Source organism: Pongo abelii, chromosome 8, assembly GCF_028885655.2.
Source record: "Pongo abelii isolate AG06213 chromosome 8, NHGRI_mPonAbe1-v2.0_pri, whole genome shotgun sequence".
NCBI lineage: Eukaryota > Metazoa > Chordata > Mammalia > Primates > Hominidae > Pongo > Pongo abelii.
In genome coordinates, this window is record NC_071993.2 from 66,623,200 (window position 1) to 66,649,737 (window position 26,538).

At 44.8% G+C, this 26,538-nt stretch overlaps 1 protein-coding gene across 13 annotated transcripts in view; it reads left to right on the forward strand.

Annotated features, from left to right (window-relative positions):
- The window catches only part of KCNMA1 (potassium calcium-activated channel subfamily M alpha 1), an 838,033-nt gene that overhangs the window by 302,778 nt on the left and 508,717 nt on the right, over positions 1 to 26,538 (forward strand). For 12 of the 13 annotated variants that reach the window (XM_063727600.1, XM_054522410.2, XM_054522412.2 and 9 more), the window contains exon 2: positions 1,963 to 2,124. In XM_063727600.1, the coding sequence (XP_063583670.1) occupies positions 1,963 to 2,124 (162 nt within the window). Of the gene's footprint in view, positions 1 to 1,962; positions 2,125 to 6,423; positions 6,586 to 26,538 lie in introns of those variants that run through there. The other variant, XM_054522411.2, reaches the window with a different exon arrangement.

A 26,538-nucleotide genomic window follows, 5' to 3' on the forward strand; every position in this document is an offset into this window, starting at 1 on the left:
TCTCTTCCCCAGCTTCCCTGAGCCACAGGCAGCCAGAGGGAGAGAAGCAGGAATCAGGAGCAGCTTCCTGCCTGCTGTGGCCAAGTCCCCAAGAGGATGACTCACCAGTGCGCCCTCCCCACCTGCCTCCCACGTGCCTGGCCTCCCTCTGCCCCGCCCCCTTTGTCACTGCAGACAAAGCTTTTCGCCACTGTCTTCGGTTCTTCCCCTTACTCCAATCACAATGATCCCCAGTGTGGCTTTGCCTTGGGAATTAATTCCAGAGTTTTAAATGATGAACATAATTTGCTGGCATCTTTTTAAACATCTTCATCTGTAGTCATAATTGCAGTGGGTATTTGTGTTGGGGTCCAGTTAAATGTACATTGTTAGATAAATAATGAATAAGGTTTTAGTATAAGTATGTCCCAGGTAGTATTTGGAATATACTTATACTAAAAAGTTATTTGTTGTTTATCTGAAATTTAAATTTTACTGGGTATCCTGTATTTTGTCTGGCAACACTAAACCCAGCCTTTGTAGCCAGTGAGGGGCTGATACTCATAGCCCTTTCTAGTCATTCATTCATGGTTATTGAGCCAACTCTGTGCCAGACACTCTATTAGGCACCAAGGCTGCAGCAGTGGGGGAGGCAGACAGTAAGTGAAAGAAGTAAATGAATTATTAAGTATATTAGCGGTTTTAAGTGCTATGGAGAAAAATAAAGCAGAAAAGTGCTATTGGAAAGAAAGCGTTGCAAATTTAAACAGGTGGCCAGGGAAGACTTCATTGAAAAGGAGATATTTGAGCAAAGACTTAAGGGAGCAGGCCATAAGTCTCTGTGGGAGAAGAGTATTCCAGGCAGAACACTCACTGTGTGCAAAGGTTTACAGTTTAGGCCCCTATGTGGGGCTCAGTTATCTGATGAGATCAGCCTTGTTTCCTCAAGCACATTTTAAGCCAGAAGGGGAATGTATTGTCTCCTGTAACTGAAAGGGTCTGGTGTGGATTTCGGGCACAGCTGGATCCAGGTGTTCAAATGATGACATCAGTAGTCTATTACTTTTACTTTTCTCTGCAGTGGCTTCATTCTCAGGGAAGGATGACTTTTCCTATTCTTTCCTGCAAATGTTCCATGCTTGAGTCTTATTTGCTTGGCATGGATCATGTGATTATTAATGGCCCAATTGCTGTTGGCAGGGGGTAGAAAGGACTCCACTGTTGGAGCCAATGTGAGGCCATCTGTCCCCTTTGAACCACGTAGACTGAGAGGAAGAGATAATTTTCCTGAAGGAAAGTGGGGGTGCTGCTGTGAAAAGGGGCATAGAGGCTGGGTAGGCAAAGACCACAGGACATCTCCCACACTTTCCTCCTCCCTCCTCAGCATGCCCTAATCTTAGACAGATTGCGTTTCCTCTTGCTTTGGTATTTTTTTTTTCTTTAAAATGGGAGGAGACCAGAACTTTGGGAGGCTGCGGTGGGCGGATCACTTGAGGTCAGGAGTTCGAGACCAGCCTGGCCAACATGATGAAACCCCCTCTTTACTAAAAATATAAAAATTAGCTGAGCATGGTGGCTGTGTGCCTGTAATTCCAGCTACTAGGGAGGCTGAGGCACGAGAATTGCTTGCACCTGGTGGGTGGAGGTTGCAGAGAGCCGAGATTGCGCCACTGCACTCCAGCCTGGGTGACAGAGTGAGACTTCATCTCAAAAAATAAAATAAAATAAAATAGAATAGAATAATACCATCCTTCTTTGTTTCACTAAGATATTTTAAGAAGAAATAAAGAAAATATTCCTTTTTAAATAAAGACTTTAAAAAAATCAAAGGCATAATTTACCCCTTCTACTTTACTCCTGTACCTTTAAGCCAGTTTCCACCTCAGCTGGGGACCTCTTCTGGCTCTGGTTCTTTATGGGTAGGGCATGTTGTTTAAATCCAGTTGTTCCCTATGTCTCAACTCTTGCTCTCTCTGTTGCCAGGAGGCCCAGAAGATTAACAATGGCTCAAGCCAGGCGGATGGCACTCTCAAACCAGTGGATGAAAAAGAGGAGGCAGTGGCCGCCGAGGTCGGCTGGATGACCTCCGTGAAGGACTGGGCGGGGGTGATGATATCCGCCCAGACACTGACTGGCAGAGTCCTGGTGAGTCTCCACCCACTTCTCACACTAGGAGGCCTTGCTGTCTGGGCCAAGATGGCTTTGCTTATGAGACATGATATTCCCCAGGGTCTTCTGCAGGAGGCTGGCTATTGGGAGGTTGGGGTGAGCAGCAAGTGCTCCTGCATGGTCATGGAGGAGAGGCTCGGTTCCTCGTGTACAGTGGTTTGTGGAGGGATTTTCAGGGAGTGGGATTTGCAGTGGAGAAGGATTGTTGGGAAGATGTAGCACATTTCCTCTGCTAAAGCGCACATGCATGCACACACACACACCCTCCATCATCTTGGAGAGGAGAAGAGGGTTAAGGAAATATTCCAGAAACTTATGGAAGGGCTACAAATGTGGGGATCCCGGGGAGTGCTGAGTGTGTGTGTGTTTGGTGGCCTTCGGGGGATGTTCTTCTTGTCCTGTGGTCACCCATAGGGACCCCCGCTTGAAGCAGTTTCCTAATTTTCTGCAGTGTGTGAGCTGGGCCCTGTGCATGGTGGAAATCAGTCATGCTGATGGTGGATGCATCAGCAACCCACCTGAGGCTGCCTGGCCCGTGTACCTAGAGCTCGCTTGTGTGCCCTTTTCTGATGAGATTGTCTCCTAAGCCCACCTGCAACCAGGGCTGATTCTGCCCCTTCTCTGTACATTTCCAACATCTCTCTGATCTGCTTATATGAAGCTTGGCTTCACTGGCTGGCCTCATGAGCCCTTGGTTTTTGTCAAGGATCATTACTGGGACAGGCTTATAGTGATCAACCATCCTAGTTTGCCTGAGACTGAGTGGTACATGAGACATGAGTCTTTCAGTGCAAAAACTGGGAAAGTCCTGGGCAAACAGGGATGAATTGGTTGCCATAGCCAGGCCCATGCTCTGGGAAAGCCCTGGCTTGCTTTCTTGGGTCTGCTCTGGGTCAGGAGTTTCTCTGAGAAGGATATTGCATTCGGAGTGATTTCTCATTGTGATTCTGGAAGCTGTTTTGTTTGGGCCACCTGTCCTGGCATGAAGCTAGGGCTCAGTCAAGAGTCATTTGGCTCATAGATGGAAGGAGTAGGGACATCCTGAGGCCTGCGAGGCTCAAAGACCAAGCAGGGACACTGGAAAACAGTCATTATCTCTGAGTCTCACAGCAAAAACTCAGTGAAGAGGTGACTGTAGATGGAGGGAGGTGGTGAGAATTTCACTTCTCAGAATCCTTCTTGGGGAGAACTCAGTGTTATGTCTGGGATCAATATCACACACACTTTTGCAGGAAGGAGTGAGAGAATGAACATGGTGCTTGAGTAATCAAAGGTGCTGGCCACACAGCCTTCAAGGACAGGTTCTGTTCACCGAGGAATCTGCCGTGAGCTGTGTGCTGAAGAGTCTGGTTATGAAACCGTGGTTGATGTCAATTGATGGCAAAATGGAAAGAGGGAACATTTAAAGTTGGAGTTTTGGAGGAGGAGAGAGAAACCAGTGAGGTCAGTGGCTGCTTGGAGGAAAGCAGAGAGGGAGACAATTCAGTCTGGTGTGACCCAGGAGGGACAGTGTCTAGTGGGGATTTGGAGATGCCTTGCTGTTGGCTGTGCTGTGTAACAACAGCACCTCTATCTCTCCTCCTGCCTCTTGACTGAAGTCTCCATTGCTCTTTCATGCTTAAAGAGGAGTGGATTCTGCATTGGAAACTTAAGAGAGGTTGAATTCTGATTCTGGGTATTCATGGGGACAAAATGGAGGTAGTGTATTCTATATGTATGGTGGTGATAGTGAATGGGGAGCAGCAGACAGTTTGGCTGCACAAATGTGACACTTGTTCCTTCCATGTGGCCATTATAGACAGTTCTAATTTTCCTCATCAGCATTGCAAGAGTTACTGAACACTAATTCTGGGCCAAGTGTATTTGTTTCAGCTCTGGAGAAAACAAGGAAGGATCCTGATTCTATTGTACCATATGCGGAAATTATTGAAGGAATGCATGGAGGATAAGTGCTATGAGTACAAACACGGTGTGCACGTGTGGAGTGTGGGGAGGGGCTGTAGGGGAAAGTAGGGCTGATCAGAAAAGCTTTCATAGAGAGGAAAACCTTTGAACTAAAACTCCCATTTCAAGATGAACTGCTTTATGGCGGGAAGATATAAAAAATGAAAACATATCCAAGCTTAAACACAAGAAAATGACCACTGGGTGGGCCGGAATTTGTGAAGAATACCTAATAAGACAGAATGCATTTGCAGTGAGCTTTTAAGTGTGAGTTAGGATCTTGAGAGTCAAAGGAGAGGAAAGCCTTCAAAGTGAGGAGCAGGAAAAACAGAGAAGGAGCCTGGTGCTTTGGGAAATGGGGGGTGCAGACCCCAAAGTCTGGGGAAGTGTCCTGGAGACAGCCTGGTGGGGCTTTAAAGGCCATGCTAAAGAATTTTGGGGCCGGGCGTGGTGGCTCACGCCTGTAATCCCGGCACTTTGGGAGGCTCAGGTGGGTGGATGATGAGGTCAGGAGATCGAGACCATTCTGGCTAACACAGTGAAACCCCATCTCTACTAAAAATACAAAAAATTAGCCGGGTGTGGTGGCGGGTACCTGTAGTCCCAGCTACTCAGGAGGCTGAGGCAGGAGAATGGCATGGACCCAGGAGGCGGAACTTGCAGTGAGCCGCTCTGCTGAGATTGCCCCACTGCACTCCAGCCGGGGCGACAGAGCAAGACTCCGTCTCAAAAAAAAAAAAAAAAGAATTTTTGAAGTTTGTAGAACAAGGAGATTTTGAGGCAGGGGGTGTTGTACAGAGAGAGCTGGGGGACAAGTGGAGACTGAATGGGTGAGGCTGGAGCTTGGAGACTATAGGACAAGTTAGGGCAGTAAGCTACTGCTTTAGTGATGGCATGGGAGCAGATTCCTGCTGCGGTCCTGGTGGGGCACAGTCTGCACTGACACCAAGCAGAAGATGCAGGTAGCCCAAGTGGGTGATATCGTGGAAATGTAACTCATTGGGCCAAGCACACCCAGCGGCCACCTTGATACTCTCCTGGCAATCACGCTGTTGAATGCCTCTTGTGAGCCAGGCACCGTGCTAGCCTTATATGTTATGATCAGTTTGAAGGGGAAGGACAATGTCGTATTTCTTCCATATCTCCTTATTGCTGTTGTGTTGTAGGGGTTCATTACAAGAAAACAGGCCAATCTTATCAGTGAATTCATCTCTGTTTTACAGTTGAGAAAATCAAGATATAGCAAGGGCAATTATTTGTCTAAAAACATTCAGCTTTGAGTGACAGAACCAGGCTGGTACCTGCCAGCTCCCTGTCTCCCAGTCTGGTGCTCCTTTTGTGTCATTACTTCCCAGTCGAAGATAATGCCTTTTCTTTTCTAAGCCACCACTGCCAGCTATCACTTTGGCTGTGACATTTTGACATTACCATCTTTTAGCCAATTTGGTCCTGAGGATGCTTGGCCTGCTTGTTAAACATTTGCATGTAGAAGCATGGTCCACTCAGGCCTCTTTGCCTGAGCCTGCCCAAGGTGCCAGCTGCTCTCTGAAGGTCTCCTTGGAGAAAATCCTGCCCAGGCTGCTGGGGCCATGCAGAGCAAGTGGGACCCACTGCACAGAGAGCAGGCATCTCAGAGCTCCAGGCAGTATCCTGAGAATAGGCCTGCCCTTTAGGAGCAGGCAGGTCCCCACACTGAACAAAGAAGAGATTTCACAATTAAGTAATGGCGGGCAAGAGAAAGCAGCGCTGCCTGTTCAGAACCCAAAGCTGTGTTTGTCTTGAGCCGTCCAAATGTTTATCCTTGCAACAATGGGACCAAAGCAAGACCAGACAGCTGGCTATTCAGTTTCCCTTTTCGATTTTTAATTTGTTTTCCTTGATGCACGCTCAGGAGCTTGGCCTCCTCATCTTGGCCTCTATCTCACCTGTCTAATTGTCACAGGTGTGAATCTCGAAGCTGGGACATCATGAGTAAGGTCCAGCTGGGGACGAATTTGCCAATACAACCTCAGAATATCTGTAGGATCTCCCAGACGAGCACATCCGTTATTCACTAAGTGTTTACTGCTCATCTGTACCTGGCACTGTTCAAGGCATTGGGCATAAAGCAGTGAGCAACAGAGATCCAGGTGTGAATTATTTATATTGATAAACTAGATATAAGGATGCAGAGCTCAATATAAGAAACGACAAATGATAATTGCCATTCACCAGTGCTTTTTATAGTAAACGCCTGGAGCCTGATTATCCACATGATAAAAATTCCTTGACCCCACGGCTCCAGATCTCAGAATAGCCTGTCTTTGCCTCCTCTCTCACCCTGGCACTCAGGCTCAACTGGCCAAAAACAGCAGGACTGGATGGAGCCTTCTCTTGGAGCACGTGGCTGAGGGATTCTACATTAAAGTGAATGCCAGGCTGTCAAGGGTACTGCTTCCTTTCATTTTTTTCTTAATTAAACAAATGTTTATTTTCTGATTATAAAAGTAATATATGTTTGCTTTTTAAAAAAAAATTGAAATGTACTGGAAGACGTGCTGATAAATTCCACTGTGGGATTTGGAGTTGGCTCATGCGGAGGGAAATTTGGACATAGCAGTCAATGTCGTCAGGATTTCTCTTAACTGTTTGGGTGTCGTTGAGGACTTTGTTCACTGCATCTCATGTTACCTGCTTTATGCACAGACTCATGGGATAAGTAGCGTTTTGCACCAGAGATTGTTGTGGTTTTCCTGGTGAACATCCAATGAGCGTGCTAAATCGAGAAAGGGATCATGTCTCTCAGTGGTGGCTTATGGAAAATACAGAGCAGCTCAAGTTTGCGCTCCGTGTCTTTGCACCCCTCCCCTGGCTTGTCTTTGTCATCTCTCCTCTCATTTTCCCTTTGCCCTACTTTTCTTACTCCTATTTGAAATTTACATGTATGCAGTTATGTGCTCCATACATTTTTGTCAGGTGAATTAAATCCCCCTAAGAATAAGGTGGCTTCTAAATAAAGAGGGCAAGAAACATATGGTGTAGGTTTTAGTATAGTTTGGTTGTGCTGTATAGAATCATAAGCCAAAATCAACAGTGATAGTCAAATTCAGGGTTGGTAAGTTTTTCCGTAAAAGGCCAAATAGTAAATATTCCAGGCTTGCAGACCATGTGGGCTCCACGACTCAACTCTGCCACAGTAGTTTGAAAGCAGCCACAAACAGCCTTGGTGTGACTTTGTTCCAATAAAACTTTCTTTATAGAATGGGAGAAAATATTTGCAAACAATGCATTCAACAAGGGCCTGATGTCCAGAATTCATGAGGAACTTAAAAAACTCAACAACAAAAATCACCAAATAACATTTAAAAGTGGGCAAAAGATGTGAATAGTCATTTTTCAAAAGAAGACATACGAATGGCCAACAAGCATATGAAAAAATATTCAACATCTGTAGTCATCAGAGACATGCAAATTAAAACCACAATTAGATATCATCTTACAGCAGCCAGAATGGCTATTATTAAAAAGACAAAAAATAACAGATGTTGGTGAGGATGTGGAGAAAAGGGATCACTTATATGAAGATGTAAATTAGTACAACCTCTATGAAAAACAGCACAGAAATTTCTCAAAGAAGTAAAACAGAACTTCCACTTGATCTAGCATTTCCACTAGTTGGTATCTACCCATAGGAAAAGAAATTGTTATCTGAGAAAGATACCTGAACTCCTGTGTTTATCACAACACTACTCACAATAGCAAAGCTATGGAATCAACCCAAGGGTCCATCAATGGATGATTAAATAAAGAAAACATATATGTTATACACACACACACACACACACACACACACACACATACACACACATGCATATATATCACATTATATATGTATATATATTACATTTATATATATACAAACACACACAATAAAATACTATTCAGCCATGAAAAAGAATGAAATCATGTCTTTTGCAGCAACATGGATGGAACTAGAGGCCATTATCTTAAGTGGAACAACTCAGAAATGAAGCCAAATACCACATGTTCTCATGAGTAAGTTGGAGCTAAATAGTGTGTACACATGGACAGAGAGTGGAATAGTGGTCAATGGAGACTCAGAATGGTGGAAGGGTGGGAGGTGGCAGTGAGTGATGAGAAATTACTTAATGGTTGCAATGCACACTATTTGGATGATGGTTACACTAAGAGCCCAGACTTCACCACTGTGCAAAATATCCTTGTAACAAAACTGCACTCGTACTCCTTACATTTATACAAATAAACTGTATTTATAGAAATAGGGGGTAGAAAAAACAGTTGACTAGAAGGAATAAGTTCCAGCATGTGATAGTACAATAGGGAGATTATAGTTAACAGTAATTTATTGTACATCTCAAAATAGCTAGAAAAGAATTAGAATGTTCCCAACACAAAGATAAATGTTTGAGGTGATGGTTTTCTGTTACCCTGATCTAATCGTTATACATGTACCAAAATATCACATGCACCCCCTAAAATATGTACACTATTATATGTCAATACAACGTTTTAAAAAAAGAAACAGGTGGTGGGCCAGATTTGTTTCACACACCATAGTTTGCTGACTCAGTCTAATCTATTCCCTTGTTTTATACATAAAGAAATTGAAAGTCTGGGGCTGGAGGTAAAGAGATTCTCTAAGGTCGAGTAGCAAGAGTGTCACACTCTTTGTAAGGGGGAGTGTTACAGACTCAGTGATACACAAAGATAAATACAGGCACACACACATACTCTCACTATCCACATCGTCACTTAGTTTCTGCATGTTCATATTCATTTCCATGTTGATCTCACAGCAACTGTCTCCCTCGGGAAACTGTGTCCTGTGGTGAAGGACAGCCTCACCTCAACGTGGGAGGGACATCTACACTGCCTGGACTTTACCTCAATCCCCTGACAGATTCAATGTTTTGTGTGTCTCTTCAAAGACTGGTCTTGCCAAAATAGCTACCACCTCCTGAGCAAAGCTAGAGAGAGCCCTTAGAATCACTCTTTGTAGTTACTTTCCCCATATTCCTATGCTGTTACATCTGTGTATTGCTCCAGGAAGCTTACACAGCTAATTCTATGAACTGAAACCATATGCTACTTGCTTGAATGTATAGGGATGATTTATTGATGTAAGAAGAAAGAAAAATATCAGCCTCTCCCTTTATCCCCCTAAATATGTTGTATGTGTGGCATTTTACATTAACATTATATACATAGCCTGGACCATTTCATCTTTATCTCCAAGGGCCCCCCCAAAAAAATATGTGTCAAATACGCCTTTCAAATAGGAATAATCCTATTGGTTTAATAGAGTTAAATAGATGTACGTTCACTGGTGTGCTGTTTGCACATGAAATTAGACTGGTTGAACCCAGTGGGAGTACACATGGGCACACACATAATCAAATATATCACATTCATTGCCTTCACTTCTGTTAGGTGCCCTGTGGAGGTTGTGACATTTCCCATCAGTATCCTCTACTTTTCTTTCTCAGTGGTGCCTGGTGGCAAATTCACACACACTTCTCTCTCTCTCTGTCTCTCTGTCTCCTCTCTCTCTCTCTCTCACCCCCTCTCATCTATGCCCCAGCTTTTATTATATTTTAGGCAAATCTGTGTAAAATTCTTACATCATTGGCCAATGCCTTGTGTAGCAGAAAGACTAGAGGTTTCATAGGACTGTACTTTTAGTAAGAATGTCCCATAGTGGATAGGTATGTCCTGCTCTCTGCTATTGGGAATCAGTTGAAGTTTTGTTGGCATTGTTTTAACACTCCTAAGGGAGGCCTCTGTTTGAAGGAACCATATGATAATTTCCTTCCAGGACTTAATAATGGTTCTGTGTTTCATCCCATGCATAGATACTGAAATCACATTATGGGTATCAGTCAAAAAGTCAGAGAAGATACATTCTCTTTTTACTATTAAACATGAAATTTTGTCTTTATCTAATGAAAGATACACTAAATTTGCACTAGATTTGTTATTTGTGACTCAACATCATTTACCCAGATGGGAAAACGTGAGTCAGAGAAGTAACTGAATTGAGCAGTTTCCCCCGACAGGTAGTGAGCTGCCTGTTACTAGAAATATTCAAAGAGCAGCAGGATCGCATTTCATGGTGCTGTTGCTGACAGTTGGTTAGACTTTATCCTCATTGCTTTAATTAGGTTCCATAGAACGCTAGACCCATGAATTGTTCCCGGATAAAAATGGTTCCCTGGGAACTTGGATAGACTTCATTTCTCATCCCCCTCCTCGAGATTGCCAATGCATATCAGGATATAAATACTTACAGAAGTCCTGCAGTCAGAAAGCGGAAAGGCTCTGTTTTGCCCAGCATTTTCCATTTTCATTTCCCTGTGGAATCCTTTCCCCATGTAATACCTGTGGGCATCACATAGTACTCACTTTGGGAAACATTTAATTAGCCCAGGGATCAGTTAGTTATAGCCTGTGGGACAGTCTGGCTCATTGCCTCTTTTGTATGGTTCATAAGCTAAGAATGGTTTTTACATTTTTTTATTTTTTTTTTAGAGACAAGGTTTCACTCTATTGCTCAGGCTGGAGTGCATTGGTGCAGTCATAGCTCCCTGCAGCCTCAGACTCCTGGGCTCAAGTGATCCTTCTGCTTCAGCCTCCCTGATAGCTGGGATTACAGGTGCATGCCACCATGACCTGCTATGTTTTCTTAAATTTTTTGTACTGACAGGGTTCTACTGTGTTGCCCAGGTTGGTCTTGAACCCCTGGGCCCAGGCGATCCTCTCACCTTGACCTCCCAAAGTGCTGGGATTACAGATGTGAGCCACCATACCTGGCCTAAATGGTTATTTTTTAAAAATCAAAATAAGTGTATTTTGTGACATGTGAAAGCTATATGAAATTCAAATTTCAGCGTCCATAAACAAAGTTTCATTGGAATACAGCCATGCTCACTCATTTACGTATCGTCTGTGGCTGCTTCTGTAACAAGCTACAAAGGCAGAGTTGAGTAGTATCCGGAGTCCAAAACACCCACCAGCCTAAAATAATTACCATCTGTCCCTGTAAAGAAACAATTGCCACTCGCTGTATGCCTGTCAATATTCCTCTTCAAGTGGCCTACAGGACTTGCTTCATAAGTTACCTATGGCATAGGTAATAGATAAGATGTAACATCTGTCCCCTTCTCATGGGGACGTGTCTACATTCACTTCCACAAGCTCAACTAAGTACTGCATTAGAGATGGAGAGGCCAGAGCCAGGTGGGTCCCCAAGTTCCATAGCAGATTCCCAGCTGGGGTGAACATACGGATTTCTACTTCACAAGGTCAGGAGAATGTGTCTGAGAATTTTGTAGCAGCATCATCCCTTGAGTCTCTCCGTCCACCTGCCCACTGCTTCAGCAGCCACCACACCCCAGGCCCTGCTAGCAGCTCTGAGTCTAAGCCTTACCCCCAAGAGGACCCCTGATCAGGGCCTGCAGGCCAGGCACCTCAGCTCGCAGCAGCTGCTGGTCTGCAGGCCTCGCGCCATGTGCTGGGCTCTCCGGCACGCCCTGTAAAGAGCAGCTGTTAATTTTACTAGCTGGTGTGTTGGCTCCTCTGCCCTCCCCAGGGCTGCTGTGAAAATGAAGGAGAGTTTCAGAAATCAACCCTCAGTTGGCTCTGGAGTGAGGAAGAGCCTCCTGGTCCAGAGACAGCCCACTTGATCCTGGCCACTCACTCATCTCTGGCTCCCAGGCCCTCAGGGCTCTGATGGCAAGTGCTGGCGTGGCTGTTTTCCCTCTCCTCTGAAGTTTCCAGGTGCATGTGGGTGCCTGCTTTGGCCTTCCATGCCATTGTCTGTCTGCCCATCCATCTATGTCCATTCATCCACCTGCGTGATCCACCAACATTGATTGGTGTTTCCTAGTATACAGAACTGAGCGTAGCACAGGTCAGTGGAGGCCTGGTAAGCAAGCAGAGCACTTGCAGCCTCTGTGCAGTCAGCAGCCAGTCCAGCCTGCCTCTGCCGGTCCTGTCTTGTCTCTGTCCACTCTGCTTCAGTCTCTCTGTTGGGGCCTGGGAGTGAGGAGCCCTGCCCCTTTGTCAGTGCATCATGATCTGAACTAGAGCTCCTACTCTTTTTTGATCTCCATCTTGCTCCTTGTGTCTCGTTCTCACTTGATTGGAACCAGCAAGGAGGATGGGTGGAGCCCATAGCAGCCTCAAAACTCACTCCAGCTCTTGCATTGCCTCTTTCCCTGGGACACCCATCTTGGGAAGGAGCTGCTGTGTGTGGCGTGGCTGGGCAGTTGGGAGCCCAGCCTCTGCAGACTCCTGACTCCCAGCTCCATCTGTCTCAGGGGCTTGGCTTTTACCCTGGGTGAGTTGCTTCATTGTCTTATACCTCAGTTTCCTCATCTGCAAAATGGGGACAATAATAGTCCCTGCCTCTTAATGAGTTAATGCATGTAAAATGTTCAGAACAGTGCCTCTGACATGGTTAGTGCTTGATAAGCATGGTTATTATTATTTTTGTTATTGTGTGTGTGAGCCTGGTCACCATGTCATGGAGGAAATGGACTGGTATGGAGACAGACGGGTCAGGGGGTGGAGAACAAATCCTTTTCTGGGACAGGGGTAGAACAGACCTTGAGCCTCCCCAAACCCAGACATCTTCCAAGAGTGCTGAGCAGCTCTGGGCAGGGCCATCTGAAAGGCTCTGAATGCCCCAGGCAAGCCCTGGTTTGGATCCATCCAGATGATGATGTTTGCTCTGTGTGCACACACTTAATTCAGGCTTGTCCAGGCTGCGTCCTCTTTGCAGCTGGCTCATGCCAGCCTGACTCACCATTGTCAAGTTGGCCAGGAAATTCTCACTTCATATAGCCTCCCTGAGCTGGCTGGGGACTGGAGAACAGGCCGGGCTCTCCCTGGAGCTGTACATTGTTGGCGCGTGTGTCACAGGAAATGCCTTGGCAGGACAACAGGAGTCTTAAGGAAAAAGGGTCAAGTGCACTTACTGTGGTCTCCGTATCCACTTCTCCCTGGAGGTGGGGCGAGGCTGACAGGGCAGGGACAGGCTGGTTTCGGAGGGCACATCTGCACCAGTATTTGGGGAGGTGTGTTTGATGTACATTTTGGCAGGTAGTGACCACACATTCATTGAAAGGAGATGGGAAAGTGTGTGAGGTCACCAGAAGATAAAGATCCAGATTCTACTGCACATGCAAGGCAGCTCCTCTGAGCTATTCCTCCATCCCTTCATCCATTCCTTCAAACATTCTGGAGCACCTGCTCGGGGTCAGATACTCTTCAATGTGCTGGACACATGTTGGTTCATTCAGCAAAAGCTGCAAAGTGCAGTCATCCAAAGTGTTGAAGGTGGAAATGTTGTATTTGCATTTTCTAGAATGATTTGGGGTGGCAAGGTTTCTGAAGTACGGTTTAGTGATAAGTCAGAACCTGTGACCCATCTGTCAGTCCCTTGGACAGGCCTGGGAGCTCAAACATTCTAGTCCTGATTGCACATCCTGTGCAGTTGTGCAGCTGAATCCAAGGGGCCTGGGCGAATATGTGAGTAGTGGTTTCCCTCTCTGCCTCCCTCCCTTCCCTCCCTTCACTTCCCTCCCTTCCCTCCCTTCCCTCCCTTCCCTCCCTTCCCTTCTCTTCCCTCCCTTCCCTTCTCTTCCCTCTCTCCCTCCCTTCTTTCCCTCCCTCCCTTCCTTCCTCCCCACTGCCCCTCTCCTGCCTCCCCCACTCCTCCCTCCTCCCTCCCTCCCTCCCTCCCTTCCTCCCTTCCTTCCTCCCTCCCTCCCTTCCTCCCTTCCTTCCTCCCTTCCTTCCTTCCTTGCCTCATTCCATTCCTCCCTCCTTCCCTCCCTCCCTCCCAACCCATGAAAGCTGGCGCCCCCTGGAGGCATTTCAGGAAATGAAATGTCTGTATTTGCGGCTACTGAGTTGGGCTGGGAGACTTTTCTTACCCAGGTTTTCCCCCAAGGCCTTCAGAGGGTGCTGATGGCTTAGCAGTCCGTTTTTGTCAGAAAAATATCCTTAGAGCCTCCATTTTAGCTGCGAGAAAGTTTGTTTAGCAGTGAGACTCAAAAATAGAGATGATGATGACAAAGTCATCAGCCTTTGTCGTTGCAGGGGAGCGCATGCTTGGAAAGTCACACTCGGGACCACACGCAAGCTGATGCTTCCAAGTTTAGTTTACGAGGCTATGTTTAGGAGGAGGCAGACTGACTCGTGCCTACGGGCCCCAAACAGCCCAATTTGGTGCACTAGAAGCCTCATTTTTAGACTCTGGGTCCAGAGTGAGGCTTTTTCCAGAAAAAAGAAAAAAAAAAACCTACTTCAGGGAAATGACAACAACAGAAAGCCACCATTTGCCCTAAAATTTTTATTGTAAAAACTATTCTCTCCTGTTTGAGTAGTGAGGGATCTAGGACATGACAGTGGCTTCTCTGGCTTTCTTAAGGAATTAGGGCACTTGGAAACTCAATTAAATGTACCCAAGCCTCTTAAGCACCAAGGCTATCTTTTTGCTCATCCAGTTAATTTCAGTTCATAAAATTGGCCTTGTGCTGACATGATGGAGACAGGGTGAGGGTGGGAAGCCAGGGTCCTCTGTGTGTGGAAGCTTGCTTCTCTGTTCACAAGCTTCCAAGGGCACACATCCTTCCCTGGGGCATCAAGGGGGACCATTAAACCTGTTTGCACCACGTCTCTGGGAGAGCAAACTTCTGGGCCTTCCTTGTTTACTGGAGGTTGGTTAATTCGGAAGGTAGATGGAGTGGGCATATTGGTTCTCCACTGGCAGGAGCAGCCCAGGATTCAGCAGGTTAACGCGAAGGATCGAGAAACCATCACCTTCCTAGAACTGTTCCCAGACTTTTAGCAAACAGGCTGAATTTTGACCTTTTTCTCATTTTTCTTTTTAATCCTCTCTCCCCGCGCCTTTTGTGGCTTTTGGTGAAATGGCTGTCCTAAGGGAAATGGGACAGTTCATTGAAAAGGAGAGAGAAAGTAAAGACCCCTTTCCCACACCACCTTCCCTCAGATGCGGCCTTTGCTTACACTAAAAATAGCTTGAAACAGAGGCTGAATCACAAAAAAAAGTGGCATTTCAGGGGACAGAGGCTGCCAGCTCCCTGGCTGCTGCTGCTGAAGTCTGTTGGGTTTGTTGGTCTCTGAGCCCCGACTTGCCCCGGAAGGCATGGGGTTTGGAAGTGTACTGGGATAGGTCCAGAACATTCTTTCCGTTTCTAGAGCAAGGGCCTGGTTGTGTCTGCCTTGGTTGGAGAGTCTGTCCAGAGCTAATTATATCAGCAGGCACTGATAGAGCCCTCTGCCTGGTGTTATGCCTCAGGGGTGGAAAATAACTTCCTGCAAAGGAAAGGAGTTGTTTTCAGGAGCTCCTTAATCTCTGAGGCACCTGCGCGGGCTCCCGGGGAAGCTGCCATGACGTTATTGTTTCCCTCTGAACCATGAGGTGGGTAACTTGGTTTCCTGACCATCTGAGATCTCTCCAGGAAAAAGCTCAGATCATCAGAAAGAGAGAAAACAGTTTACTCACCTTGCTCTATGCTGTGTGTCTCTCTGGCCCTTGGGGATTCATGACAGTGTTTGAGATCAATTCTGGATATGGGAGAAGAGAGGCAAGTCACTTAGGAGTTGCAATCAGCAGAAACCTGGATACTAACCCCGGCTCTGCTATCACCTTTCTGGCTGACCTTGGACAAGTCAATTCCCCCTCCAAGGCCTCAGCATCTCCATAAATAAAGAGAGGGGGCTGCAGTAGTTTTTCAGTAGTTCGTTCCCTTGCAGCCCAAAATGTCTTTATATTTTCTTATCCCCTTCACTGTCCTTCATCAGCAAAGGCCACAAGGGTTAGGCTCACATATACCGTGCCCTTGGCCCTGTGCTAGGCACCAGGAGAACTGCAAAAGGAGAGAGAATGTACTTTTCTTAGCTGCCAGAGTGATTGGAGTGAAGCAGAGTTCATCAAGGGGTGTCTCTGCATGGCTCTCCCCTGGTTTTGCCTCCATTTGAAGTAAAATCTCAAACTGTGTCCCTGGCTTACAAGGCCCTTGAGATACGGTGCCTGCTTCTGGCTCACCTCCAGTGATTCTTTTCCTTCTTCACTCCTTTCCAGAGAAGAAGCAAAGCCTGTAGGTAGAAGCATGTAGATGGGCCTGAGGCACTGGGCAAGGGGAAGGATGCCATGGGAGGAGGGGGCCATATTCCAAAGGGCCAGCTCAGTGAGAAGGAGTTGGCTTCTTTTGAATCATTTCAGCCATGGAGCTCTCTTTTGGAACCCTCCTCAGTTGGAAGCCTCTAAGGGGATCTTGTTCCTAGTTGGTATCAAACGTGGTAACCCCACTAGCCCCAAATTTGACTGGAAGAGCCTCCTTTCCAATTGAGTATCCTCTGCTTGAGGAGCTCTTGGGTGAGATAACAGCCCCTATCCTTTGCTCTTTGTATTGCTTTTGACTGAACTGCTGCAAATCATGGGGCCCCTGAAAGTCCATCCCTCCTCCAGAGGTAGAGGCGCCTCCATCTCTGTGCGCCTGAAAACAATAAAAGGCATGTTTATTTAAAATAATGACTGCCAGAGGCCCCCAGGAGGGGCTGAGGATCGAGGAAATATTACTGTGGCCAAAGTCATTTTTTATTTCTGGAGCAAGGTAGCAGACTCAGGGGGGTGGCAGGAGCTGCCAGGCTAGCCCCCAAATTTATAGCAAGGGTGTTAAACACTGCGGGTGATCAGTGGAGTTGACATTGTAGAAATTCCCCAAATGAAAATTCCTTGTAGGTTAACTTTTAGATGAACTTTAAAAAACAGGGGCAACAGACCCTCGATGGGCTGTTTCAAGTGTTTCCAATTTCATTAACATGATTTAAGCAAAGACTCTCCCTTGCCTCCCTGGATGCCAAATTAGAAAACATCACTATTCCTCTGCCCTTGTGCCTAGTTTGCAAACCAGTGGGTTTATTTGGTTGTTTTCCCTAGAGTTGGAGCACTGCAGCCGTTTCCATAGCACTCTGGCCCAGAGGGAGTTGTGTGTTGGGGGCTCAGTGTTGTCTTACAGAAAAAACCTTGTAAAGGCAATTCGGCAAGCCACCCTTCCAGCACCAAGAGATACAATGCCTCTTCCCGGGGCTGAGATGGAGAGATACAGATAGACAGAACAGAAATAAATAAATAACCAGTTTCTCTTTCATTTAACTCTCAGAAACAGCCTCTGGTGCTAATTATTTCTGCTGTAGATTTTGTCAGACTTTGAATCCCAATCCTTTTGCCATAGGTGGTATATTTTAGAGATGCAAAATTATATAAAAAACAATTCACTTTCCTGAAAGATAATTTTGTGTACATTAAACAGACACATTAAGCCATTTACAAGAGAGTTGTTTGTTCTCAGGGATTTGGAGGAAATCTGAATTTCTAATTCTGGGCTCTTTAATAATTTTCAAAAGAACTGAGGCTAATGATTAAACATCTTTGAACTTCCCCAGGCTGTCTTCTATCCCATGATCTCAAAGCATTTGAAAAGAAATAGAATTCTTTACCTTGATGAAATCAGCAGGAGAGTAGAGGAGACACCAGCCCCACCAGGAACTTTGTGGCAGAATGGGGGAACGTAAGGTAAAGAGGCTCAAGAAAAGTGCACAAGGTCACTTTCAGAGCTTCAGATGTGGAGTTGAGTGAAGAGCCTTCATACCAGTTTTTATTTCACAGCCTTGGCTGCTAAGACTTGGAAAGAAGGCCAAAAAGAAAAGAAAACTAAGGTAGGACTTAGTTAAGGATGTCTATATGAGATTACGCATGACATGCAACCTTATCTGGCTCTAGTGTTTAAGGATTAGAAGAGATCAAGTCTAGCAATGGTGAACTTTCATCATCTTTCATCAACTTTCATCTTCTGGGTTCATTCTGATTGATCAGTAGCAGCTACAGAGAATATTTGGCCAAAGATTCAAGGTTCAGCAGCAAATAGTCATCATGGCTCTGCTCTAAAGAATTCCGAGGGCTGGGCACAGTGGCTCATGCCTGTAATCCCAGCACTTTGGGAGGCCAAGGCAGGTGGATCACTTGAGGTCAGGAGTTTAAGACCAGCCTGGCCAACATGCTAAAACCCTGTCTCAACTAAAAATGTAAAAATTAGCTGAGCATGCTGGCAGGCACCTGTAGTCCCAGCTACTTGGGAGGCTGAGGCAGGAGAATCATTTGAACCTGGGAGTGAGAGGCTGCAGTGAGCCGAGATCACGCTACTGGACTCCAACCTGGGTGACAGAGCAAGATTCCATCTAAACATAAATAAAATAAATAAAATAAAATAAAATAAAATAAAATAAATAAAATAAAAAAATATTAAAAATAAAATAAAATAAGAAATAAACAATTCTGTGATTGACTAATGATGCCTGCCATGAGTGCCAGCTTGGAGGGTGGTAGTACTAGTGTTATTTGTGCCTTAGCTACCTGTTCTAGGTCACATTCCCTAAAGTTTACATTATGTGTGATTAAAGTGGGGCTTGTCCAAGGTCATTTGGTCAGTTTCAGGCATGTCTCCTGACCCTGTCTAGTATTTGATACCCTAGCTGCATAGGTTAGACCTCAGAGAAACAGCAAATTTGTCAGCTTCCTGTAGCAGACTTCTTTTTCTTTTCTTTTTTCATATTGCAGCCTGACTTCAGATTTTTCCATCTGGAGACTTTCTTTAGTGTTTGGAGAGCAGAGGAGGTGGATTTCAGAGCCACAGTGATTCTACAGACAAACAGAAATGCAAGCACAATTTTCCTGTTTGTTATGTCCACTCTCAAAATTCTCTTTGCATGAAGCACACGCTGATCACAGCTCTCCCACTGCAAAGCCTTCCCCTCAGCCCACTCCCGGGTTCTTTCTCCCAATCTCTGCAGATGCCTTTCCCTGTGCCCCACTCCCCCGGCACTGTAAAAAGCTTTTGGTGCGGGTTGATGCGTCATCATTTCCTTCCATCATAGCCTCACCTCCTATTTCTTCCTGTTTCTCCCTTAATGTTCTTTCTCTTAGCTATTCATGCTCACATCTTAATGGCTGTGCTTACAGAGATAAATACATTTTGCCTCTGACCAAAAGCAGTTTCTGCCCTGACTTGAATTTAAAAGCCTGCCAGAATTGCAGTGGGGAGCAGAGGCAGAGTCCTTAGTTTCATCCTGGGAGCCATAAAAGTTTTCTAAGAGTTTATCATCTCCATCAAGATGAAAATGGGATTTCAAGGCTTCAAATAGGAAAGATAAATAACAAGGAAAACTCCAGCTTTTGTCAAAGCAAAGTTCTCTTTACCAGTTTTATGAGTCTACCTGTTGTGCCTGCACCCTGGCATCTGTTTCATTGTGATATCAGACAAAGCCTTCTCCAGGAATTTATGCGAACCTACGACTGGATAGAGAATTTCAGGCAATTGGTAGAGCTTGGAAGACGGCTGACAAGTCATATTCTTGGGCCGTAACTCTCAGACTCCTCATTAGTTCCTCAGTTCTTGCTCCTCCCCTTCCAGCATAATGGGAATTGGAATAGAAAGCCCCATTAACTGTAAGGCCTAGGCTGTGATTTATAGGGCATTATAACAAATGGGACTATGGTTCATTGTACTTGGCTATCTTTCACATTTGAGGTGGCCAGGATTCTTTGTCAGGATTAGATTTTGCTCCCTTGGCTTCAGTAAATGGCTGCATGCAACTAGGAAAGGCTCAGCCGGTGTTTCCAGCTGCTCAAGATGACCCCATGTTTCCTTTGAGGAAACCAGTGCTATGGAGCACCCATGTGCCACTCTGGATGGCCGGGAAAGTGCCCAGTGAGTGCTCCCTGGAACTTGTTTCTGATGTGAATGGTTTGGTGGGAAACTCAGGGAGACATATTACATCCTGGTAGGAGGCACGTCCTATGGATTTGCCCTTGATGCTTCTTTTTCCATTGTCCTGGCTTAAGCCCTGTGACCCCTTCCTTCACTCATTATAGCAGCTACATGTCACTCTCCTCATTTGTCCCATCTCCCTGCTTCAGTCCATCTTTCATCTATTGCCAGATGAATTTTCCCCAAAGCCAGCTTTGCTTAGGTTTCCCCATGGCTCAGAGACCTTCAGTGGCTTTCCAAGGTCTAAAGCCCAAACACTTCATGCAAATGGTCAGGGCCCCTATCCTCTTTCCAACCTGTCCTTCTTCTACTCTCCTTCATGCACTCTATGTGTTCAAATCCTACCTCATCTTTAAGATGCAGTGCATGGTGTTCCCTCCTCTGAATCCATCAGTCTTGCAGAGTATTCACATACACTTGTGAATGTGACTTATCCACTCTAAAGGCAATGAGGCTGAGTGGTTAAGAGCACAGGCTGTAGAGCCAGATTGGCTGAGTTTGACCTTTGTTCTGCCATGTACTAGTGTGACCCTAAGCCAGTGACAGAAGACAATCGTAGTACTTACCTCATAGGGTTATTATGCAGATTACATGACCTAATATTTATAAAGTACTTAGAACAGTAGCTGGGACAGACTAAGTGTTGTATACATTGTTAATCAAACATAGTAAACTGTAAGTTCACTGAGAGTCAGAAACATGTGGTTTAATTTTATAATCCTCTTTGTCCTGTGCTGGGCTGAAATAACCTTGAACCAGATTGCTATGAAAATGAAATTTGAAGAGAGAGAGAGAGAGGAAATATATGTGAAAGCACATTGTCATATTTTTATTCAATAATCAATAATTCAATAATCTTATTGAGTATCTGGAGAGACCAGGCTCTCTGTTGGGTAATTGTTGATCAAAATGGAATGAGATATAAGTCATGTATAAACACATTGAGTACGACTGTGTAGAAGACAAGTGGCAAACATTATTCTTCTCGCATCCCCATGTTACAGATGAGAAAACCAAGGCTCAGAGAATCTTTAATAGCTTAGGTGAGATCACACATCCAATAAGCATCTGAACTGGGATTTAAATCTGGGATCTCATGACTTGATGACCCAGGCTCTTTTCATGTTACCATGGTGCTTCTCATTCAAGAATGAGTGAAGGAATGAATGGGCATAGGAAAGAATGAATGAATGGGAAGATATCAAACATACATGGCTCCAGAAAGAGAGCAAACCAGAGGCTTGCCATAGAAAATGAGCTGTAAGTCAGCTTGGGCAGGTAGCAAATCCCTGAAGCCATAACCATTTGTCCAGTCGAGTATTTACTATGGTGGTGAGATGGGGCAGTTTCATTGCCTCCCTTTTGGGGACCACCTTACTACCCCTAGTGTCATACCTCAGTGCTCTCCAGTTATTTCCCTCTGTGGCAAGAGTGGCTTTAGTTTCTTCTCTTTTGGGTATTACCCAGGACAAACAGTGGATGTGACGATGGATGGTAAAGGTACATCATCATTCCCTCTTTGATGTGCTTTCATCATAATGGGCCTATTTGGAAGGTTTCCATAGGTACAGGAACAATGCCTCTCCACTGGGCTTCGTCAGCCACCAAATGATCCGAGCACCAGGGAAAAAGTCTGGAGTGATGCTGGCTGGTTTCCATGGCAACCGCGGCTTGCCTCAACTCTGCACACATGCTGCCCTCTTTCCAAATAGGAATGTGTTTATTTATTATTGGTCCAACCTGGGAGTGCCTGTGTGGCTACGTAGGTGTTGTCCCTACCTCTGCCATTGAGGTCATATTCTCAACTGGGAGATGAAATCACAGCTGGGTGATGGAGGCACGATATTTGCTCCACCAGGAAAAGCTCTCATTTAGGCTCTAGATCTTGTATTGTCCGTCAGCATGATGACAGTGATCTCTGGGGGGGTTAGAGAGGCTGATCCAGAACCATTAGAGTAAGACACCATCTAGGGTCCTGCAGTGAATCGCAAACTGCCCCAGAGAGCTGATGGTGACGCACAAATCTTTCATAAACATACAGCATGCTGCTGTCCCTTGGGGATGCCCATGAGCTGGCTGAGCACGCACAAGCCTGAGAAACTCTAAACCTGGGCAGTCCAACACCAGTGGTCAGTGAGCATCTGAAATATGAATTGAGATGTGCTGTAAAGCTGGGAGTGGTAGTGCACATCTGTAGTCCCAACTACTTTGGAGGCTGAGGCAGGAGAATTACTTGAGGCCAGGAGTTCAAGGACTGTGCAGTGAGCTATGATCATGCCAATGCACTCCAGAGAGACCCTGTCTCTAAAAAAGCAACAATGCTGTAAGTGGAAATTTAGTACAAAAAAAGACTGTAAAAAACCTTATTATAATTTTTATATTGATTACTTATTGATAATATTTTGGATAGATTAAACTCCATTATTAAAATTAATTTCACTTTTTTCTTTTTACTTTTAAAAAATTGGCTTCCTAGATGGATAATGGTGATGGCTGTGCGACCATGTGAATGTACTTAATACCACTGAGCTGTAATACTTAAAAATTATTTAAATGGTAAATTTTATCTTATGTATATTTTATCACACTAAAAAGAAAGCAAAAAAAAAAAAAAAAAGTCGAGATAAGGAACCATCTCTCCAGGCCTCTTCCTCAGCAGTCTGGCCCACATTTCTAGAAGCCCCCAGCACACCTGCACATTTATTTCACAGGTCAAGAACCAGTCACAGGTTGGTCCTAAGCCAATTGTTGGCATAAGAATGAGAGCACCAGGGCTTGCTCAGACTAACCGAGGTCTGCCCAGGAGTGGGGCCAGGGTCAGTTTTGGCAAGGTACCTGCACCCCTGGACAAAATCAGGGTTCTCTGAATGAGGGAGGGGAATGGAAATGACTGTTAGGAGGCAATCAACATTATAATCTTAAAGAAAAATGTACAAGAAAATTAATGTATGGGAGTTACAAGTGAGAGCAATCTGAAAACTTCTTTCCTCCACTTGGAATATATATATACACACATATATACACACACATATTCGTATGTATACGTATACATATACATATACATATACATATACATATACATATACATATACATATATATACATATATGTGTGTGTGTATGTGTATATATATATGTTTTTTTATTTTTATTTTTATTTTTTTGAGACGGAGCTTTGCTCTTGTCTCCCAGGCTGGAATGCAATGGTGTGATCTCGGCTCACTGCAACCTCCACCTTCTGGGTTCAAGTGATTCTCCTGCCTCAGACTCCTGAGTAGCTGGGATTACAGGCACCCACCACCACACCCGGCTAATTTTTGTATTTTTAGTAGAGACAGGGTTTTACCATGTTGGCCAAGCTGTTCTCAAACTCCTGACCTCAGGTGATCCACCCGCCTTGGCCTCCCAAAGTGCTGGGATTACAGGTATGAGCCATCATGGCCGGCCCCACTTGGAATATTATTTGTCTTTAAATTTGCATAGAGTTGTAAATAAAATAAGTGTCAAAGAAATGTGCCTTCTAGAAAATTTAGAATGACCTGTGTGGTTTGTCTTATGTTTCTTCTGGACAGCGATGCTGATAGGGGCTATTCTCCTCCAATTACAAACTGTCATCTTGGACAAGCTGCTTCACTGTGTCTCACTTGCTTCATCTGTAAAATGGGAATAATGATAACGCCTGTTTCATAGACTTGTTAGTTAATACATGTCAAGTGCTTAGAATGTGTCTAGTACGTAGCAGGAGCTGAACAAGGATCACCTCTCATTAGGGGCTGCAGGGGGACTGGTGGCTGCTGCTGAAGCCTTCAGAACCTCCCTTCACATGCTCACCACAGCTCCTCCAGCAGGCAGAAGGCTGACTCGGCAGTGCAGAGAAATTACCCCAAGGGGAGCTTTTCATCAGAGGTGGCTGATGAGTGCCTGACGGATGCTTTTTCCTCCCTGGATGGTCCCAAGGTGACTCTTCCTAGATGAAGGGCCTCTTCCTGAGCCTTGTTGTAGCTCAGTGGAAAATAAATAAAGAGGGAACAAAAAGTCCACGAAGAAGAAACAGTGTGTTGGGTGGCACCTCGCAGGGCCAGTCTGATTTAATTGACCTCAAGCCTGTTATGAGTACTCATGTGGCTAGGATAAGTGGCATTGGAAGCCGGGTTGCCCAGCATCCTTGCTCTCAGAGCCCCACTTTATGACCCTCTTAGGGGTTAGTGCCTATCAGGAGGCTGTTTTGAGAGTATCTGTGGGGAAGAAGGGCTCAGATTTAAAAGTGATTCTAAGTCAACAATTCAAAAACATAAACAAGGAAATTTGTGGTTGCTCTCACAATTAATTTGGACCAGCAGCACACATGGAGACATTGCTGGGTACCCCAAGGAATATAGGGATTTAAAAAAAATGTCATTGAGACTTAGACCACAATCAGTGGGTCCCAACAGGCTCTAGTGTTAATTCAAATTGCTATCTATTGCGTAGAGAAAGAGAATTTCAGTGCCAGAAGGTACCATAGAGAGACCTTGTAGTTCCACCTTATACTGCCAAGAAGGAAACCGAGGCCTGGAGGGAGCCCATGATGTGTCCATGTTTACACTGCAAGTTAGTGTTAAATATTCCATTTTTTGGAAGGAATTTTACTTACATGCATATTTTCCATTATGTTTATAAATTTCCCCCTATTTTAAATTATCCCCATTCCCTACTATTTGTATCTTTCATTTTTTTTATAAACCTTATAATTCTCTAATATACTATATATACTTTATTTATTTTACTTATCATCTATCTTCCCCTGTCTCCACTAAAATCCAAACTAACTCCATAAAAGCAGGGCTTTTTGTCTGGTTCACTCCTGTATGGTTGACACTTATTTCCTGGAACACAGTAGGGGCTGAATGAATGAATCTGTTGAACGAATGGATGAGAGCCTGAATGGGTCTCATAGACCCATCTTGGTAGAAGTAAGTTCTCCTTTGGTCATCTAATTCAGAGAACCTTGGGGAGAAATAGAAAAGCCATTTCCACTCCAAATGGGAATCTAAGGTCAGAAAAGCACAGGGTTGCCCAGGGCTAAGCTGTAAATATTGGCATTCTGAGAAAGAGGTCATAAGTTTGGAGACTTTGCACTTTCTCTTTTGAAATGGAAAAGTCATTTCATTTCATCACATCCACTAGGGTGCATGAAGTAAACAGCAGACACACTGGATGCTTGGGGCATCATTCCTTCAACAGGGACAACAGCTTTCATGAGGGTTCTACTAGGTTAAGTAGAGAGGAGCAGATTTTCCAGGGGAAGAGATGGCAGAAGCAAGGCTGAGAAGTCAGGCGTGATTATTCATCTGAGCTCCTACTATGTGCTGGGCTCAGAACCAGATGTGGGTTTACAGCTTATTTATGGGTGCATTTGAGGGAGTAAGCGTTTATGAGTGGGACAATGAGGGAGAGAAGGATTAACATTTTCTGCCTGTTTCCTGAAATGTGTCTTAATTCCTTCCTAAGGAAGGCTGACCAAGAAAATAATGCAAGAAGAGAAAGTCTCTTCAAAGGAGCCCAGCTAGAGGCTGTAGATGAAAGGATTCCTTTGTGAATAAAATGAAGGAAGGAAACTGAAGTGGTTCAGTGGTTGAACCACTGGCTGAATGAAGACCTGAAATAAGGGAAATGCTTCTCAAAATTAGAGACCAGGCTGGGCTTCCTAAACACGACTCATGCGGAGGGAGGCCCCTTGAGCTGGAGGGCTCAGTGGAAACCTAAAGACAGAGATGAGATGTAGCAGTCAAATCTTTGGCAGAAATTGAAGAATGTTCTTTATGTTGGTACCCACCATGTGAAGAGGGTGACAGTGAGTATGATGCCTTTGGATGCATATGAAAGAACTTTCAGATGACAACATAAAATTTCCAAAATATTTTGCTTAAACTGTTCACACACTTTCATTGGTTTTTCCCCCCTCTGAGAGTAACTATTTGTAATCCCAACTAATAATGAACACTAATGTTTATTAAGAATTTACTAAATGCCACCTACAATACCAGGTGCTTTTTCTGCATCACCTCATTAATCCTCATATCCCTACTATGAGAGTAGGTACCGCATTCATCCCTATTCAGTGGAGCCCATAGGGGAGGAAACTGACATGGGAGGCTGGCTCACTTCCCTTAGTGATAGCAGTCTGATGGAGGTGCTGACCCAAGTGGACACCAAATGTCTTATATTAAAAAATAACACAGTGCAGCATTATGGGGCATGGATGGGGAGCTGCTGGCCCACGAGCTGGATATAGTCTTGATGTGATTTTATGTCATTAAGGAAACAATTACTAAGAGTAACACACACTTTACTCCTGTAGTCATAAATCTGTAGTCTACTTTTAAAATCTACTGATAAGCTTCCAAAATTATGGGTTCCTTTAGGAAAGTTTCTCTTTATTTCTAATTTTATTATTGTTGTTTGTTTGATTGATTGTTTTCTGCCTACATATGTCTGATTTTCTCTTTACAACTGCATCCTAGATGCCTTCCTTAGTCTCTTCTGCTTCTCTTCTGTTACCCTTGTTTTCTGCTTCTATATATTTATCTG